Raw genomic sequence first — 18,052 nt, 5'->3', positions numbered from 1 at the left:
AAGTCATCTTCTTTTGGCATAAATTTATTTATTTTTTCATTTTTTCAGTGATTGTCACTTTTAATGTGAAGAAATTATAAATAAAAAATATTTAATTTTGGCCTTGTAAATAAGTTTTGGGATTGCTTCAAATACATATCATTGTATAATTATGTAATCTACATACGTGTAAAATACCTGTCGTATGAGAACAGGGGGACTCCTCTTCATACAAAACATGAGGGCCTCTAAATGTGTCCACAAGCCTCTGGTACATATGAATGCTATTCTATAAAAACTTTTAGATTCCTGACTGTCAGCCAATAAACACAAGTATCAGCATATAGGCTCTCAATAGCAAGGGCAGTTGGCACTGAAAGTTTCAGTGTTCTTTATATAATTCTACACCAGTGCTTCTCAAACTTTTTCAGCTAGTGGCACACTTTTAATGCCCCAAAATTTTTGCAGGAAATGTAAATAAGTCTGTATGGCAGGCCTAGTGGCACCCCCTGACTAAGACAGGCAGAAATTAGTGTCATACTGTGTATCAAGGAGAAAACAAGTCAAATTTTAAATTTTAAAAATGTATTAAATTAATAATAAATTTACATTACTAAATAAAATTAATCAATAATTGCAAAAATTATGTGGCACACCTCAGGCTTTTCTGCAGCACAACTGTGCCATGGCACACAGTTTAGAAAGCACTACTCTACATAACACAGAATGTCTTGCTTGCTTGGTTTAGCTTCACAGCATTGCACAAAAAAGGCAAGGTACTTTATTTATGTCTAAAATGTATAACTTGTACATAATTAAAACCTGAGTTACGAATTTTCTTTGAAAAAGGCAGTGATGACCTCCTTGATCTTCACTGGGCTAAGATTCTATCCTGGCTCCTAGGATTTATTGCTGATTCATACATTTTGGAGATAACTGGCAACCCCATAATATATATATATATATCTATGTATCAAAAGATGACTCAAACAATGATAAATAGGTAAATACAAAAGACACAATTTTGAATTGTCCTGTTTTATTCAAGTTTAAAATTGAAAAATGAAAACATAACCATATTTTTTTCTGTTTCCATTGTGGGAATATCATAACCTACAAATGTACAGAATTTTGCATTTCATGTTATTACACAGAAATTTTTATTTCTGTGCAGTCAGTTATTATTGTACTTGTTTAAAGTTATATCAACTTTAAACACTTGTATACATTTTATATTGGGTATTACTATTAATTACACTGCAGATTTTAAGAAAAATGAAGAGCATTCGAATGAAATAGAAAAGTACTATCAATAAAATAGGAACATTTAAAATTGTAGCTTTCTTTCATATTATATATATACATACACATTTATATATATATATATATATAAAATATACAGACACACACACACACACATGAATCAACACTTTTGAACCATTTGTTGCTTTTATGATACTTACATTAACATTTTCATACTTGACCAAAACTGACAAGTCTTTTGTTGTTCTGAAGAACACATCCACTCAAATAGATGTTAACAAACAATTTACAGGTTTTCAGCTTCTTTAATTCACTGATTATCTACTAGACTAAACTCTTCCAGATGTTGCATTTGTTGGTGAAATCGTGTCATCTGTTGGTGAGCAATAACTTTGATGGCAAAGTAACCGGCAATTATTTCGAACACAATGAATGTCATCATAAGTATATCTACAGCTCGCTCCAGTGGCAGTATTATTGTATTTTCATTAAACAGCAGTAATGCATGCAAAGGAAACTGAAGAAGTAGAGTCAACAACCAAAAACCAGCCAATTCAGGAACCTTGATAAAAACAAATTTCAAATTAATGAATTAAGACAATATAAAATTAATCTTGTTCTTAAACAAATTGCTATATGCTGCTTGGAAGTTATAGAATAGTCTGAAATGAATAATCTTTTTACAGTGTTTTTCTGCTGTGTGAGTATTCATGAGTTTTGAAACCTTAAGTTTTACTTACAAAGTTCTCTGTTTGCAGAAGTACGTCAATCTATTAAAGTCCTAAATAAAGAAGCCAAAAACCAATAAAATAATTTTCACATACATATATAATAAGATACATCAGATACAGTGTATTGTTGTGCCATTTTGAATTACAGCTATCTCTTATTCCTAAAAGAAAGAAGGACTACTAATAAAAAAGTAAATGTGTAAAAAATAATACCAATGAATAATTTGATAACTTTCTTAAATTTCCTTATAATTCTGATAGTTACCATGATATTTACTGGAGCATAACTTCATCTGTATTGTATTAGAAACAATAATAAATATATATTGATTTCATTTCATATATTCATTTCATTTTGGATTAAAATAAAATACATGGTGCAAACATAACATTATTATCACATCTATTAAAGCTATGACTGACACTGTATTTTGCTAACTCAGCAACTTGCAAATGCAAGGTTTTAAAGGATTTTTGATTTGACATTGCTTGTAGGTAATAGGCATCGAATTACAGTATATATATTAAGAGACTCTGTACAAGTAAACTAATCTCTGCTTTTTACCACATTTTCAAAACATTTATAGTTTCAAAATCAAAAATATTGTTACACAACAAACTGAGAAGATGACTTTGTTTAAAAGGCTTTCTGAAATAATTAAATTCTAAAAATTCAATTACATGTACTGTGTATTACAGCTTTAAATTAAATTTTTTTCTTAGTGTTACAAAATACATTCGTACCATATAGATATATATAGTTTTAAAAATTATACATTCCATTTTCAGATTTTAAAAACTGACAAACCTTTTCAGTTAAGTTTCCAATATAACCCAGATACAAACGAGGTATTTCCACAATTACCACAACCACCATGACAGTTACTAGGACTATCTTATACAGTTGGGACAATACTGCATACTACAAAATAAAACAGTCAGTATATTACTGGTATGGTATTACATGCTGCGGCACTGAACATTTTAGCTAACTGCTACAGCTTCTAGTTAACAACAATTTTCATAGTTTCAGTCTTTAAATCAAACAAACTACACCATTTTGTAAAGTTTTGTCATTATCTTTCAAAATTACAGTAACTTATCACATATTATCATATATGTATTTTAAAAGATGACGGTATTTAATTTTTAGGGTTAAAGCATGAAACCTGTATCTTTTTCACTTTAGTTCCAAAAAAAGGAAGGTTATAGAAGGTTATTTAGTAAACTGAGGTCACTTAGGCTGAAAATTAGTGTTAAATTTTGAACAAAAACTGATAAAACACCAAGGATATAATTCAAGCTGGAGGGTTAGTGAAATTTTCTAATTGGTTAATCATCAGGCTCATTCAACGATTATATTCATCTAATCAATTATTCTCATGAAATGGCTAAAAACAAAAAAAATTGATTGTTCTCTTGGGTGTGCTAAAAACATACTTATAACACTAAAAGTTGAGTTTTAATATCCTTTGTGGGCAGAACACAGATAGTCCACTGTGTAGTTTTGTGCTTAACAACAAACAAATTTGGATGGTTGGAATAATTACACAATAGTAATACTTGGAAACCTTAATTTGGTTAAATTGGACAAACTTGAATTAATTGGAAATCATAATGGTAAGATCTTGATACTTGATAGATAGAATAACAGAAAACAGTAATAATCAGTGACACTAGTTTGATTAGTTCATTATTTTTGTGCCATTAATCAATTTAACCATAATTTCGATTAACTGATTATTGCAATTAACCAAGTTAGTCATCCAAATTTAGATATGATGAAATATGAAATCAATATTTTAATCAAATGTAAAAAGGAAAACTAACATATGCAATAAAATAAAGTATATTAATTAATTCATAAAATGTGTTACATATTTAATTATATAACATAATTTCCTTGAAAAAACAGGAAACACAAGATGCATACCTTTACATTTAATGTACATATATGTGTGAGAAACCACACAGGTGAGAAGTAAACATTGAAATACAATGCCATCTGGAGAGGAAGACTACTTTTTACTTCACCTCCTGAATAGAAAAATTCAAATAAAAATATACAAATACATTAGTTTTTAATATGAAAATTTAACTACAGCATAAAACACATGATTAAACATTTATACAATCTAAAAATTTCACAAAATTCATTACAGACAGTAATATTAACATTTTCTTTACCTGAAATTGTATTTCAGATAGACATATCTCTGCACCACTAGTTATTACCTCAAGCACACTGCCAAGCAATTTCCTGCACATGCCACAAGTCTTGAACAAAGCTTCCACCTCTACATGTATCAGTGTATATTGTGCCAGCCTATGATACAATCATCAACAGGGGGGTAACACATCTTCCATGCTCAGTAATCCCAATGAGTACTAGCATGCAAAATGGGGAAATAGGGTAGGAAGTAGTGCTGAGAATGAGTATCTATCTGAAATACATTTTCAGGTAAGGAAAATGTTAACTTCAGAAACACTACTCACCTCTATGCACCACCTAGAGCCAGGATCCTACACTGAAGGTAGTAGAGGAGCTCATGCAAAGAAATTACAAAGATGAGCTCCTTTTGGAAAACAGCACCAGAAAGGGAAAGCCCATAGTGACATTTCTGAAGAGAGGGGTAGTTTTGTGAGGGCAACACTTGGAGGTAGACTGCATCCATCTCAAGTAGAGAATAATCTTTGCCTAATGGAGGTGGTAGAGCAAAAGATATTGTAATAAGAATATTTTTCTTGGTGCTAACATGTTACTAAAGTGAGTTGAATGGCAGATTGTTCAACCATACATCATTGCACAGGCACACAGTTGAGCTTAAGTGTAACTAGGGCTACAAGTCAGGCTGTTCCATATTGGAAAAATATTTGCATAAAATGCAGGGAGTAGTATGCCAGACCTGTGTACCAAACCAAATCCCATCCAGGTGGACTTAACCACTGGGAATGGCTTAGTTCATGATGTAGTGGGATGTCTTGTACTACACTACTACCACCCAGTCTTGCTTCCCAAATGATGGGTGTATTCACAGTCTCCTACCAGTGGGATTGTGCCACCTGATGAGGAACTTTTCATACCAACTTCTCCAGCAGCATGGTACTGGGGAAGAAAGAATTCTCCCATAATCCACTAGAAAAATGGGGGAGAACATGGGAGAGGTGCATGGACTGTTGTCCTCAGGCACAATTATCTGTGATTAGGTCCAAAACTGAGAGACAGTGTGATGGGTTACCATAAAAAAAGAAAGCAGGTCAAAAGGCAACCACACAACTTAGCTGAACTATGGAAATAACACAGAACATTTGGAAAAATATTCTACTATCATACACTGATAACTGCATGGCATTTCACACTCAATATAATAAAGTGTATTGTAAAACTTATTAACTTTTCATTAGTATTTTCTATGATAATGTTTTGTACCATTAAAAATTCTTCATCTAGTTACCATTACTTCTTATTTGATTCCTGTATATGTACTACTTATGTTATGTAATTATTTTCATTAACTAACTTGTATTTCTATATAAGATATATATATTCTACAATGATATCGTATTAATGTATAGGTATATTGGATAAGTAGTGCTATTTTATTAGTTTTTAAAATCTATATTTTGGTTTGACAATTCTAACTGATTCTGTCTATGTATTTCATCCACCAAATTCCCAATCTTAAACTTTTGTTATCTCATCCTATCATCTTCTCGGGTCATGGATAAATTACTTTTGCGACACTTTGTGAGTGGCATCTCTGACAGTTAGAATTAAAGACATTTTGTTAAGTAGAATAATTGTACAGTGATGTTAAATGTGGCAAACAGTAAAAAAATTAATTATTTCTGTAATACTTGGTGGACTGAAAGCACTTAAGAAAGTGCACCTCTAAGGTCAAAATTAAATATATGAAACTGCACTAACATGAAATAAAGAGTATAGGTGGTTATGAGAACACTTAATGAAAAAACATTACTTTTATCTGACAAACAAAAATGGTTAATATAAAAGTAGAGCCACTGTCATCTAAATAATATATCTTAAGAAACTGGTTTGATGAGTAAAAGAGTTGACAGCATCCAAAATTGTGATTGATGTTTTTGAGGCTTTCCATATACAGCAACAATGAACATTTGTTGTGAAATGTTGATGCAAAACATGACTATTAAACAAGACAATTGAGAAACTCCAAAATCTGTGAATGTCAAAATCAAAGTCAATTTCTATTTTATTTTTAATTATGAATTTGTTTATTATTTTTATATATTTCTTTTTACTGTTTGGTTCAGTTATATTTTTATTTACTTTAAATGCTACCTCACTTGCCTCATATTGAAAATAAAAAAAAGTAATTTTTATATTAATAATAATAACTGGGACACAATCATGAGGTTTCCCTATCTAGTAACAGAATAATTTAGACAAGAAAAGGTGTATGCAAGTTTAGTTTATAAAATAATTCCTATAAGTTAAGTTGATACCATGATTTCATTTTTGCTGTTACTTTACGTTTCTTGATTTCAGAAAAATTTATTGTCATTGATCAGTAAGTGAGTAAGAAACTAATAAGATGCTCAAAGTCAAACATATTCAGTAGTGCTCTCTACCAATAAAGTTATGCATTATTATTTTAATAACATTATAAACTTCAAGAAATACAATGTTATATATAAAAATCATCATAATATAGTAATAATATTTCAAAGTTCACAGTAAGTAAGCTTGGCCTACCCGATTTTATATAACTTCTAGTTCTAACTTTGCCAGAAATTTGAATACCAGGAAATACTGTTTGGGTTATTGAATCAACAGCTGATCTAACTGTTTCCATTTTGAAATAATCGATGTAAATTAATAGTAAAAATGTATAAATGACCTAAAATTTCTTTTTTTTCTTCACGAAAAACAATTCTAATTGCTGCGTAAAACATGCCAATAAAATTAAAAGTAAGACTAAGAACACTTTTTTAACATTAACGCTTATTACGGAGTTTAAATATGCCTCTGTTCTTGCATTTCACCTGATGATGGTGAAATGCTGTGAATACAATAAACACAATTTTTACTATAAAAAACCGAAGAAAACTTCTATGAACTTAAAAAACATAGTTCTTTCTAATATTTAATATATGCCTAGGCCTATTAAACTCCATGACGCGTATAAGTTATATTGAGACTAATCTCGATTTCAATACATTGTAAATAACACTTCTAATATAGAGAAATAAAAATCCTTCAATATGAACTAATTAAATAAATTATAAATAAAATAAAATACGTTACAAACTTAAAATAGATTATAATAACAATTTTACTTAAAACACATTATTAATAGAAAAGTTTACCTAAAAATGATGTTTATGCTAGAAATACTCATTTACAAATTATACATGCTCAATAGTATTCTTGTTTATATACTCATCACCTATTCTTCTAGTGAATCGAATATCATTATTCCTTGGATTTAAGATGGCGGCCTCCACGCGTAGACCAGAACATAAGGCACCTCCAGATATTGTAAGCTTGTTTGTATGCATGTCTTATTTAACTTTCTTTTTAGATAGTTTTTCATCAACAATTCCTAGCTATTAATTCTTAAATTGGCTTTTTGTAAACTTAAGATGGTCTTAAGCCAAGTTAAGGTAAACAACAATGTTTTCAGTACATTATCAAATTACAGTGTAATTTTCAGTGTGCGGTTACGAAGGTGAAATTACGTTAGTATAATAATATTACTAGTAATACAAGTAATGAATCGATCACTTATCCTGGATCTTCTATAATCGTGGTTATATATATATATATATATAAATGTATTACACAGTTTGAGAAGTTTACAACTATTGTCAATAATGATATGGAAATACAGTACCAATAGGAAAATTATCAGATTCGTTTAACAATTCTCTACATCTGTCATGGTGTTTTAGAAATTTTTTTATTTTTTTTTACCTACTTAATTTTACTTCTTGAATTTTTTTGATGGGATTCTCACTTTTGTGTATGAAAACATACAGTTTCTTTTACATTTACATTGATCATAATTTTATATACAAGTTTTATTATAACAGACACTGTTCTGTGTTCATAATATCTGTACTGAAATCACCCAGGTTGATGTATTTCTTTCAGATTCTTGATATGTAGAAAGCACTGTGTAAAGTATATCATATGATTGATTAGTAATTTAAATGCCAATTATATTAATGGAAAGTTAACAAGTGAACTTAGTAGGAAGCAAAGAGTTGGGATGAATGAGCATTTATCTAATTGAGAGAATGTAATTAAATGAGTCCTTTAGAAATGTTTTATTTTGGCTTTTATTGCTTATTATTTATGTTAACAATTCTATTAACTTTTTTGGACAGCAGATTTCAAAATTTGCAGATGTGATGGCATCAAAGAGCTGATTCTGGTCTTTGTGACTGGGCTAGAACTTGAAAAATAATTTTTGATATTAAGAAGCAACCCCCTCTCCCCAAAGAAAATTAAAAGAACCTTACAATTAAGTAGTTGTTTTAAGTTTGCACTCTACTTGTTGTAATTTACAGTAAAATCCAGTGTCAGGCTTTATATTATTGCATTTGCTATTTAGAAAATCCAAATGATACCTAAAATGGCATTGTTGGTGGAAAGTTTTGTCTAATGATGAGATGTGTGAGCTGCTAGTTTAGTTTTATTTTAAAAATTGTCATAGTGTACTTTTAACATGAAGCTGTTATCGTAAGAGTAGCCTAGCTACCATTTTTCTACGTATCACAACCCTATGTTGTAGAACAAGATTTCTCAACCACTTGCACCTCATGATCAACTTAGTTATTTAGCACAGTATTAAAGGCCCATATATGCATTTATTTGCTTATCACCAACTTCACCAGTTGTTCTTAACATTCAAAGCAATATTTCTGTACTTATATTGTAATACTGTAAAACAAATACAGTAACTTAGTCTATACAACTGCATATCTCATGGCCCACTAGTGAGCTGTGCCACACTTGTAGAAAATTACTGCTGTAGAACACATTATGGAACAGCTTTAGAAGTTTTAGATTAGTTTGGAAATGTCTTACTGAAGGAATATGAAAACATTCTCCAGGAACTCATATAGAAAATGCATGAGTTGTACAGTTGTGTTGGCCACTTGTGGTGAATATATAAATTCTGAGAATTTTAATTTCTAATATTTCTTTTTTAAAGCTGTGATAATCACACACTAAAATAGTTCAGTATTAACAGTTATGATTTTGCCTTAAACAAAATACAATAAATTTAACATTCATCAATAGTTTGTGTGTTGTAACCTTCCTTTTGCCCTTAATTTAACAGACCTGAATTTAAGTGTCTTGTTTAATTACAAAGTATTGCTCAGTAAATTTATTCTAAGAACTTATGGGTGAAAGCAAAGAATAATATGCAATAATATGTCAACAACATTTTATCTGTCATATCGTGATGAGGCCTTACACTCAATATCAGGGCTAATTAGTTTAGCTGGGATATGACAGATATAGTAGTGTTCTAGGTATTTTTATATCATTATTTTCATGAACAACAACTGTGATGATATGAACTAGATTAATTAAGTGAACTATAATTATTATCAATTTTATCTAAGTCGTATATAATTCAGAATTATGATAAGGATTAATAACACCATAATATGAATACGTTAGTGTATATATACAACTTTTATGGTAAAAGAGAAAACATGTATGTAGTACAGTAACAGTTTTGCATCTGTGAATTTTGCAAAATGCTTTGTTTGATGAAGATATTCACCTTTTAGCAACTCATCACATGATCTTACATATACATATTTAAAAAGCAATTTTATGGGTCATGGAGTTTCACTTCTCATATACTGTGATGTATGTGTATATGCAATAATTTGATGCATATACTGTACATACATATGAAAATTGTGACTCGTAGAGAGTGGTGATCATACAAAGATTTATTATTCTTTCCAACAACAGTTGAACCTTAAACATGTTTTATGATAATAAGGTAAACAGAAACTTTCTGAAATCTGAATTTCCTAAAACTCACATTGGTAGATGTATTGTGAAAAACAGTGTTTTAACTTAGAGGGAATACATTTGCATGTCTGAATGTTTTTAAATTTAGTAGGACTAACAGTTATTTAGTGCTACTGTAGAAAGGAATAATGTATTTTGTTTTTGTTATTATGACTTAAAAAACTACATTATGCTTTTGTTATTATGTACCTCTTAACAAAACTAAACTACTTTGTCTGTTAAAGAAAATATGTATGAGTTGACTTTTAACTTCTTTTTTTTTAGTTTTACAATGAAGAAGAAGCTAGGAAGTATACATCAAAGTGAGTTGAGACATAGATGTAAAATTAAGGTAGTTGTCCTAACTAGATATATCTAAAGAAATGATTACATTAAACTTCCTATATGGTACTTACCTTCCTCACAAGATTAGCTATTCTTGTTCAGTGCTGCCCTCTATATGCAAACTTTTTCTTTATGCATGCCACAAGCCTTCTGCTCTCCCTTAATGGAATTGCAAGATTCCAACATGTCTCTCATGCAAATCATCAGGCATCACCTCCTCACCAATAGGAGCATGACATGCTCACGTGATGCATGTTACTCCCTATACACTCCTCTACTGAAATATCACTTGTCGTTTGGCAGTGCTTGTCTTCAGAAGTGCTCGTTTGTTTGTTTAATGCTTAACGTTTGACTTTGTTTCCTCACAAATTTTTTCAGAAATTAAGTTGCTTTAATTCAGCCTGTTTTTTCTATTGTAATTATCAGTTAATTCTAGTCACCTTATTTTCTGCACTCGAATTTGGTGAACCTTTCTGTACAATGAATTCCAAAGTTAATGTTACAACTTTAGGGACCACACCAGTGACAAGCATTTTTTCTCATGCCTCAGGTGTGGGCAACCTGACAGTGGATTTATCTGCTTTTATATGCCCAGGAGATCGATCATTCCATGGGACAACCTTTGTCCCCAGATATTGCCCAGGTTCATCCAGTGTAGGCTGACAGGACTTTAATTGTCTTTTTCCACCTCCTGATTTTGCCATTCCTTCCCATTGCCAACCCAAAGAGTCTACTAGGTCTAATATGGTCTTTATGGATTTTGTCTCAGGTTTTTGATGTTTTATCTCTTTCTCATATTTCTTATGCACCTCATCCTTCTTTATTGCATGAACAATCTTCCCAACCCTTTTTGGTTTTTCCTCCCCCCCTGATATTTTGGTTCATGCTGATCACTTTGCCTTGCAATTATGCATCTTTTACACATGATTCTGACCAGTTTGGGAGAATTTAGACTCATTTTTTTCCAGCTCCTTTTACTAGGTCAGCCTCAACAGAGGATCGATTTGATCAGCCTCTTTTCTTCAGTTGGTTACTCAGGTTTGTGAGGTTTTCTCCTATTGCATTTGACCCTACTCCTTCCTTGTTGGCAGCAAGGACGGCAAGCGACTATTTGGTTTTTCCTCCTTCTCCTAATATTGATGTTCATGCTGGGAGACTTGCCTCTTGGTTACATGATGGGATGTTTATTTTCTTGGTATTTATCTTCAATCCAACTTTTTTTGGAAGCCTATTATTGTTACCCTCAGCAATTTGAGGTCGAGTTGGGGATTTTTTTATGTCGACCTCAGTCAAATTGTCTCCTTTGGTTCTTTCTCTGGTTTTCTGGCTGGCTTGTTGTTGGGGTTTATTGGGTAGAGATTCTTTGTTAAAAAGGATTTTTTACCATCTTCTGCCCTCACATACTTACGGGAAGCTCCTTTTTCTCTGTCCCATGTTGTTTGTGGGTGTTCCAGAGATGTTAGAATCAAGATTTGTTAACATTATTCTTTATTGTCGTTGACTTTTCGTCTTTCTGGTGCTAATTCGGGAGTGTCGGCTAATAGTTTTTCCGGCCACCTCCTTGGGTTCCAAGACTAAAGTCCATCTATATTCTCGAAGATTTTCAGCTCGGGCGGACCATCGACAACAGCATCGGTATCTATCCCATGGGCAGTGGAGCAGTGGGACCACATTTGCATCATTTCTGGACATATGGAGTTTTTTCACCAGTGATCCATGGGTATTCCATGCTCTGAATTCATGGTTGGTCACTCCTCACCTCCACCTTTATCTGCACAACCAGTTGCCTTGTCACCTCCAACATATTCACAATGAGTGGAGCTTCATTCCCAGGCGATAAGAGAGCTGTTAGTCAAAAGGGCAGTAGTAGATGGATGATCTAGTTCTTCTGAGCTTTTATTCCTGTTTAATTGTGGTTCTCAAGAAGACAGGAGATAAGCGTCAAATTGTCGATCTGTCTTGACTCAACTAATTTTAGATCTTCCTCAAGTTACTATGGAATTCTTTCTCAACATATACGATGGCATTTTGCTCCAGGGTTATGGATGATCAAGTTCGATGTTACCGACTCTTATCTCCATATTCCATGGATAGTGGAATCTTCCCGGAGGTTTCTAAGATTTATGCACAAGGGTCAGGTTCTGCAGTTCAGGGCTCTACCTTTTGGTTTTGCATAAGCACTTTATGTCTTCTGCAGAGTTGTTCGAGCCTTTTCTCGTCATCTACATTCCTGTACACACATCATTATATGGATGACTGTATTCTTCTGGAATGATCCTGTCAAATAGCAGAACAACACTTTCAATTTCTCCTTTCAGAAACCACAAAAGTGGGCATTCTTATCAGACTGGAGAAATCTAATCTGTCACCAACACAATATCTGGTCCATCTGAGTGTGTTTTTCAGTGCTCTTAACTCATGTTCAACCAACCACTATCAGGATTCAAACCATGGAAAGAGCCATCAGGCTTTTACTTACATCTCCTTCTCTTACTACATATGAGGTCCCTTCAGTGATCACTGCATGATCAGTGAATCATGCTTTCTGATCCTTTGGATCATTCTGTCTCATTTCTCAGGTGCAACATCATTGATTGCAAATGGTGTTAGATTGGAACAACACTACTATTGGGGTACCCATTCCACCATCTCATCCTGAGATCCATCTGTTCCCAGGGATGGGGAAACTTATCTTCAAGGTCAAGAGTTCCAGGGTATTTGGACAGAAATTGAGTCTACTCTTCATGGCGATGTTCTTGAACTCTTTGCAGTACACTAGGCAAAGGTACATCTGTCTCTCTTGAAGGTAAAAAAAATTGTCATGTTACATTCTGACAATCTCATGGTGGTATATCTCAGATTTCTAGACAAAGAGGCACACATTCTCGAGATCTTTTTTGCACCTTGGATCTTTTCTACAGGAGGGATGCATTTAATTGCAGATCACTTGTCTCAACTTAACAGATTTTCCCAACAGAATGGATGATACTTCACGAGGTTTTACAGTGCATTTTCTCTCAGTTTTGTTCTCCAATACCTCATCCTCAAGCATGGACAGTAGATGTGTTCAGTCAGGACTTGACAGATGTACATCTTTATGCCTTTTCCCCTGATGCAACTATGATCCTAGTTTGCTCCACTCCCTATTGAGTTATCAAAGTTGCACTATATTAACCAGTTCAAATGTGGTTTCTGCTTGTTCAGTATCTGCATGTATGTCCTCCTGTACCTCTTTCACACTGGCATTCTCTGTTGAGACAACCTCGATCAGTCATTCTCCACCCAGATGTTCAGAAACTTAGTCTTCATGCTTGGAAGTTATGCAGTCCTTTGCCAAATATCAGGGTTTCTCTGTATTTAACTAAATCTCCTCATAGGCCAACCACAACAGAAGTGGTATACTTATCATCAGTGGTATTTTAAAAGAAATTTCACCATCTTCATCCTAAAGTATCAACCATATCCTGTTTTATGACTTGGGTATTTGAGAGGGGTCTTGCTTTATATACGACATTCTTATCCACTATTTTTAGGTATTCCAAATATCGGAAGATGTTTTGAATCCTCAGTACTAGCAGGTCTACTCAAAACCTTTTGTATTCTTCTACCCAAATGACCTTTTCAATTACCAAATTGGGATTTTACAGCTGTTTTACATACTTTGTGTCATCCTCCTTTTGAGCCCTTAGTTTTGTGTTCTTTGTTTCACTTTTCTCTTAAATTGTATTATTTATTGTTATTGGTTTTTGGACATCATCAGTTGTAGTTGTTAGCAATTCCTGTTCCTTAGACTCTTCATCATTCCACATTTGTCCTGCTTTACCCCAATAGTTTCTTTCTGTCCAAGACTCTGACAGCTAGGGAAGGGGAAAGATCCTTATCACTAATCCATTTGCCAACCATTCCTCACCTTTATGACCTCTCGATTCCTTTTTGTTATGTCATGTTAGGGCCCTCAAGTGTTATGTAGATTGTACTAACTCATTTTGAGGTAGTAGGAATCATTTGTTCCTTCATTGGAATCTTTCTTTTATTCATTACTTATCTCCCATTATCCTAACGAGGTGGCTTCATAAGTTGATTCACATGGATTATCATTAAAGAAGAGGAATATTTGCATGTCACATCTCACCAGTTTTGTCATATCTCTGTGAACAGCTGCCCGGTTGAATTGCCCTCTGGAAGACATTGTGTATTCTGCTTTGGGGATTACTCCTAATACTTTCCTATCTCATTCTTTGCATGCTCTGGCAGTTTCCTCTTGTTGGAATTTTCGACTAACCTCTGTAGCTGTTTTTGCTACATTTGTTAGTTTTTCATCAGAGGATATCTTCTCCATAATATACTCTTTTTGTTTTCCAGGGTCCTTCTACTTTTTCACTGGATCCCATTCTGTGGTGAGTGTTGCCCAAGCAGGCATGCTTTCTTTTTTTCAATTCCACACTAGCAACCACTTTCACTTTATTTATTACAGGTTGCAACAGGCTCTGTTGAAATGGGGTGTTCCATAAGACCATCTAGGTGCCTACTGAATGGTATTATCTTATTGTTATGGACTGCCACTCATGGACTATCATGAGTAAAGCTAAAGGGGATTCTGCCTGACCCTGCTGATCTTCAAATTGAATAAATTGGGGTTGGTTTGCTTTTAAAAATGTAGGGAACTATTGCACAGTTTCCAGAGCACTGTTCCTCAGGGCTTCCCAATGCGTATTACCCACAACTCTACTGGTGGAGCTTGGGAGTCCTTACCACCATAGTTTCTTCCAGTTGTTGGGGTGGCAGACAGAGGCTTTTCCTCCAGAGTGTTTGAGTGTGTTCCTCCACTCTTGGAGAAGAGGGTGAAGCTGGGGCCCTCCTACTTGGGTCCCTGAATGTTTTTACCAGATGTCAATAGGAGTGGCAACAGCCTCCACAGAAGCCTACTTGTAATTCTGGTTCAGATTTGACACAAAGTTATCCGGTTGGGGGGTGCATGGCCCTTTTCTTTGATCAATGTCAGTTTTATATATTGTTCATTGAAGGAGGACCACTATCTCATAATTACGAATGTGATGTGGTCCCATCCTAGGTTCTTGGTTGAGCACAGGTTCCACATCCTCTCCATAATTCCAGGTGCAAGTGGAATACTCCTTGCCCACTTGGTTGGGGAGTGAGATGAATGTTCATAATTCCAGACCAGATGAGTTCTGTTCCTTAAGTACAGCATACACGATCCCGTCATTTCGAGCCTGGGGTGTTGCCTTTTGGATTTCTTCAGGTGGAGGATAAAGTTTGTCCACTTTGGTGTTGCTTACTTTCTCGTCATGATTCTGGTGGTGCGAAATGCATCAATCTATGCCTACAGGTTGGGATCCAATCAGAAGTATATATAATATTGCAGTCCAATAGCTTAAGCCACCAACGTGCTATCTGGTGGGGTCTGGTCTGCACTGACAGTTACTCGTATTCTATTCCACCTTTGATGTAGGAACTAAGTTCCTGGTGAAGAGCATACTTGTTCTGTATGTAGTACGATTCCCCCACTCTTGTACCATTTTTATCTTGTTACACTTCTGTTCTATACAGATGCTTTCTGTATGGTTCATGCTTGCACTGGCTCCTCCACCATCTCAATGTGGGATTCTACCTGTAGTGTCAGCAGATGTAAGTATGTTTTGGAAGCTAACATTTTCCTAAACTGAAAATGTATTTCCAATAATACCTGCCTCCACTCTCCTGCCATACCTCCCCACTAAAAACCAGTTTATGTTTCGAAAAATTGATTACATTATCTAAATGAGGTGCTTATATACAGTACTTAGATAAAGGGTGCATTTAAGTTGGTGGAGAAATTTGCAAATTAGAATTTGTCAAGGGCATTGAAGTGGGGTGCAAAAAATTAGAACAAGTGTTTTCAATGATTAGATGGGCAAAGAGTGGAAACCCCGGAGATCAAGAAATAGCTATAGTGTCAGCTGAGGTAAGTATTATTGGAAACTAGACCACCGTGACCCGTTGGGTCAACCACTATTGAGAGGTTATGAAGAATTCAAGCTAATTTCAAGATTGCACCGAAATAAAGGTTTATTTTGAGATAATTTAATTAAATATTTCAATCCATTTGTGTTATTCATAATTCAAGAAAAGATATTTGATTGCTGATTGGGAGTAAAAGGAAAGACCATTTCGATTTTCAAAAAGTGAAGTAAGAAGTTTTGTAAAGATCGCGAACGGTAGTGTGAATGATTTTTGACTGAGAAACTAAGCAAATAAACAAACAATCTCAGAGTTTTAGTAGTATATAGATAGATTCTTCAAGATCTTGTTTTTGTCATCTTACGCCTTTTAATGAAGATGGGAACATTGACAGGGAAATAATATAATAGCCAATGTTCGGCGAGAGGTTTTCGTTTATAAAATTTTGTTGTTGTTCTCAACTTGATTTTTATTTTATTACCTCGTCTTCATAGTTACTATTTGCAAATAGTCAATAATATTGTAGGTCCATTTTATTGTTGTTCTTTCTACACACCATTATAACAGAAGATATTTTAAAGTGATTCATCAGGTGGAAAACGAAGTTTTATAATAATGGAATGTATGAAAAATGATCCTAAAAATGGCGCTAACTCGGTAACCCCTGGCCTGATTTTAACGAAACTTGTTTTATTCTGTTTCTATTCTCATTTCATTACAAATATGGCGCTATTGTGTGTCATTTTTGCTGTATTTAATTACAGACAAGCACACAAACAAACAAACAATCTCAGAGTTTTAGTAATATATAGATAAACTGAAAATTTTAACTTTCTTCCATACACCTCTTATCTGAGGCTCTCCAGAGATATCTCGAGGGGTTTTCTGGAGATACCTATGCCCTTCTCTCCTCCACTTCACCCCACATATTGTCTTCAGCTTTGGTATTACATACATGGTTTCTTTGTTGTTAGGACCTTAGAGATCATGATACTATATTGCCTCGGTCTGTTTACCCTCGACATATCTTAGAGATTTACGTGTGGTGCCATTTCTAAGGCATTACATTTTTGATACAGTCCTAGAAACTCCAGAGCCTTGGGTGACATCGGTCCAACAAGAATCCACCCTTAAAAATATCATAGCCCGTTTTTCTCAGTCAGAGTCTCATTTGCTTGCAATTACTATTTCCCGTCCTTCCCTTTCCCTTCTACTCAGGGTACTTCTCATTGCTTTCCTTGATGATGCACCTCCTATCACCACCAGTACCGATGACTACCCAGCAGATACTGGTCCAGAATTTCTCATGTGGCTCTTTGACCAGGGGTCTTCATTTTCCTCTCTTTTGTGATGTCAGGTGGCCTTATCCCATACCTTTTGTTTTTCCCAATACTGTAGAGTTTATACTTCCCCTGTCCTTACCATGCTCATGCATTCCTTTCAGATACATCACCCTCCCAGGTGAACTACCCTTCCGGACTGAGATTTTAATGTAGTCCTCCATTCCCTTACTTTACCTCCATTTGAACCACTTTCCTCATGTTCCATGTTTCATCTTTCCTTTAAAACATGTTTCCTTCTTCTCTTAGCCTGTGGATTTCAGTGGTTTGATTTGTTTGCTGTGGGCATTTCATGTGCACTTTATCACCTTACATATCTTCTCATTTATCCAAATCATTCCTTTCTTCTGAAGACCTCTACAGCTTGGGAGGGTGGTTCATCTTTTCTCTCATTTCCCTTCCTTCCATTTCCC

General features: G+C 34.0%; 2 protein-coding genes across 5 annotated transcripts in view; one reads left to right on the top strand and one right to left on the bottom strand.

Annotated features, from left to right (window-relative positions):
• Positions 1-637: 637 nt before the first annotated feature.
• Positions 638-7,174, bottom strand: LOC106469590 (transmembrane protein 17-like). Its single transcript, XM_013930093.2, has 4 exons — positions 6,709-7,174; positions 3,907-4,010; positions 2,782-2,895; positions 638-1,804 (listed from the first exon to the last, which is right to left on the bottom strand). The coding sequence occupies exons 1-4, from the start codon at positions 6,806-6,808 to the stop codon at positions 1,553-1,555; spliced, it is 570 nt and encodes a 189-aa protein (XP_013785547.1). The 5' UTR covers positions 6,809-7,174; the 3' UTR covers positions 638-1,552.
• A 243-nt stretch (positions 7,175-7,417) lies between these two features.
• LOC106469588 (probable 18S rRNA (guanine-N(7))-methyltransferase) overlaps positions 7,418-18,052 on the top strand; it is a 43,798-nt gene continuing 33,163 nt past the window's right edge. The window contains exons 1-2 of one of the 4 annotated variants that reach the window (XM_013930090.2): positions 7,418-7,494; positions 10,282-10,319. In XM_013930090.2, coding sequence (XP_013785544.1) covers positions 7,447-7,494; positions 10,282-10,319 — 86 coding nt within the window. In that variant the 5' untranslated portion in view covers positions 7,418-7,446. The other 3 variants (XM_022398164.1, XM_022398162.1, XM_022398163.1) reach the window with 3 other exon arrangements.

This window comes from Limulus polyphemus, unplaced genomic scaffold (assembly GCF_000517525.1).
Source record: "Limulus polyphemus unplaced genomic scaffold, Limulus_polyphemus-2.1.2 Scaffold3561, whole genome shotgun sequence".
NCBI classification, from domain to species: Eukaryota; Metazoa; Arthropoda; class Merostomata; order Xiphosura; family Limulidae; genus Limulus; species Limulus polyphemus.
This window is presented reverse-complemented; position numbering and strand designations above follow the sequence as displayed.

Excerpts from the sequence above, each read along its gene's own strand:
- LOC106469590 (XM_013930093.2), bottom strand. The coding sequence starts at position 6,808 with ATGGAAACAGTTAGATCAGCTGTTGATTCAATAACCCAAACAGTATTT. Across the intron at positions 4,011-6,708 it reads TAGAAGTTATATAAAATCGG|GAGGTGAAGTAAAAAGTAGT; the intron begins GTAGGCCAAGCT and ends TTTTCTATTCAG. Across the intron at positions 2,896-3,906 it reads TATGTACATTAAATGTAAAG|TATGCAGTATTGTCCCAACT; the intron begins GTATGCATCTTG and ends TTTATTTTGTAG.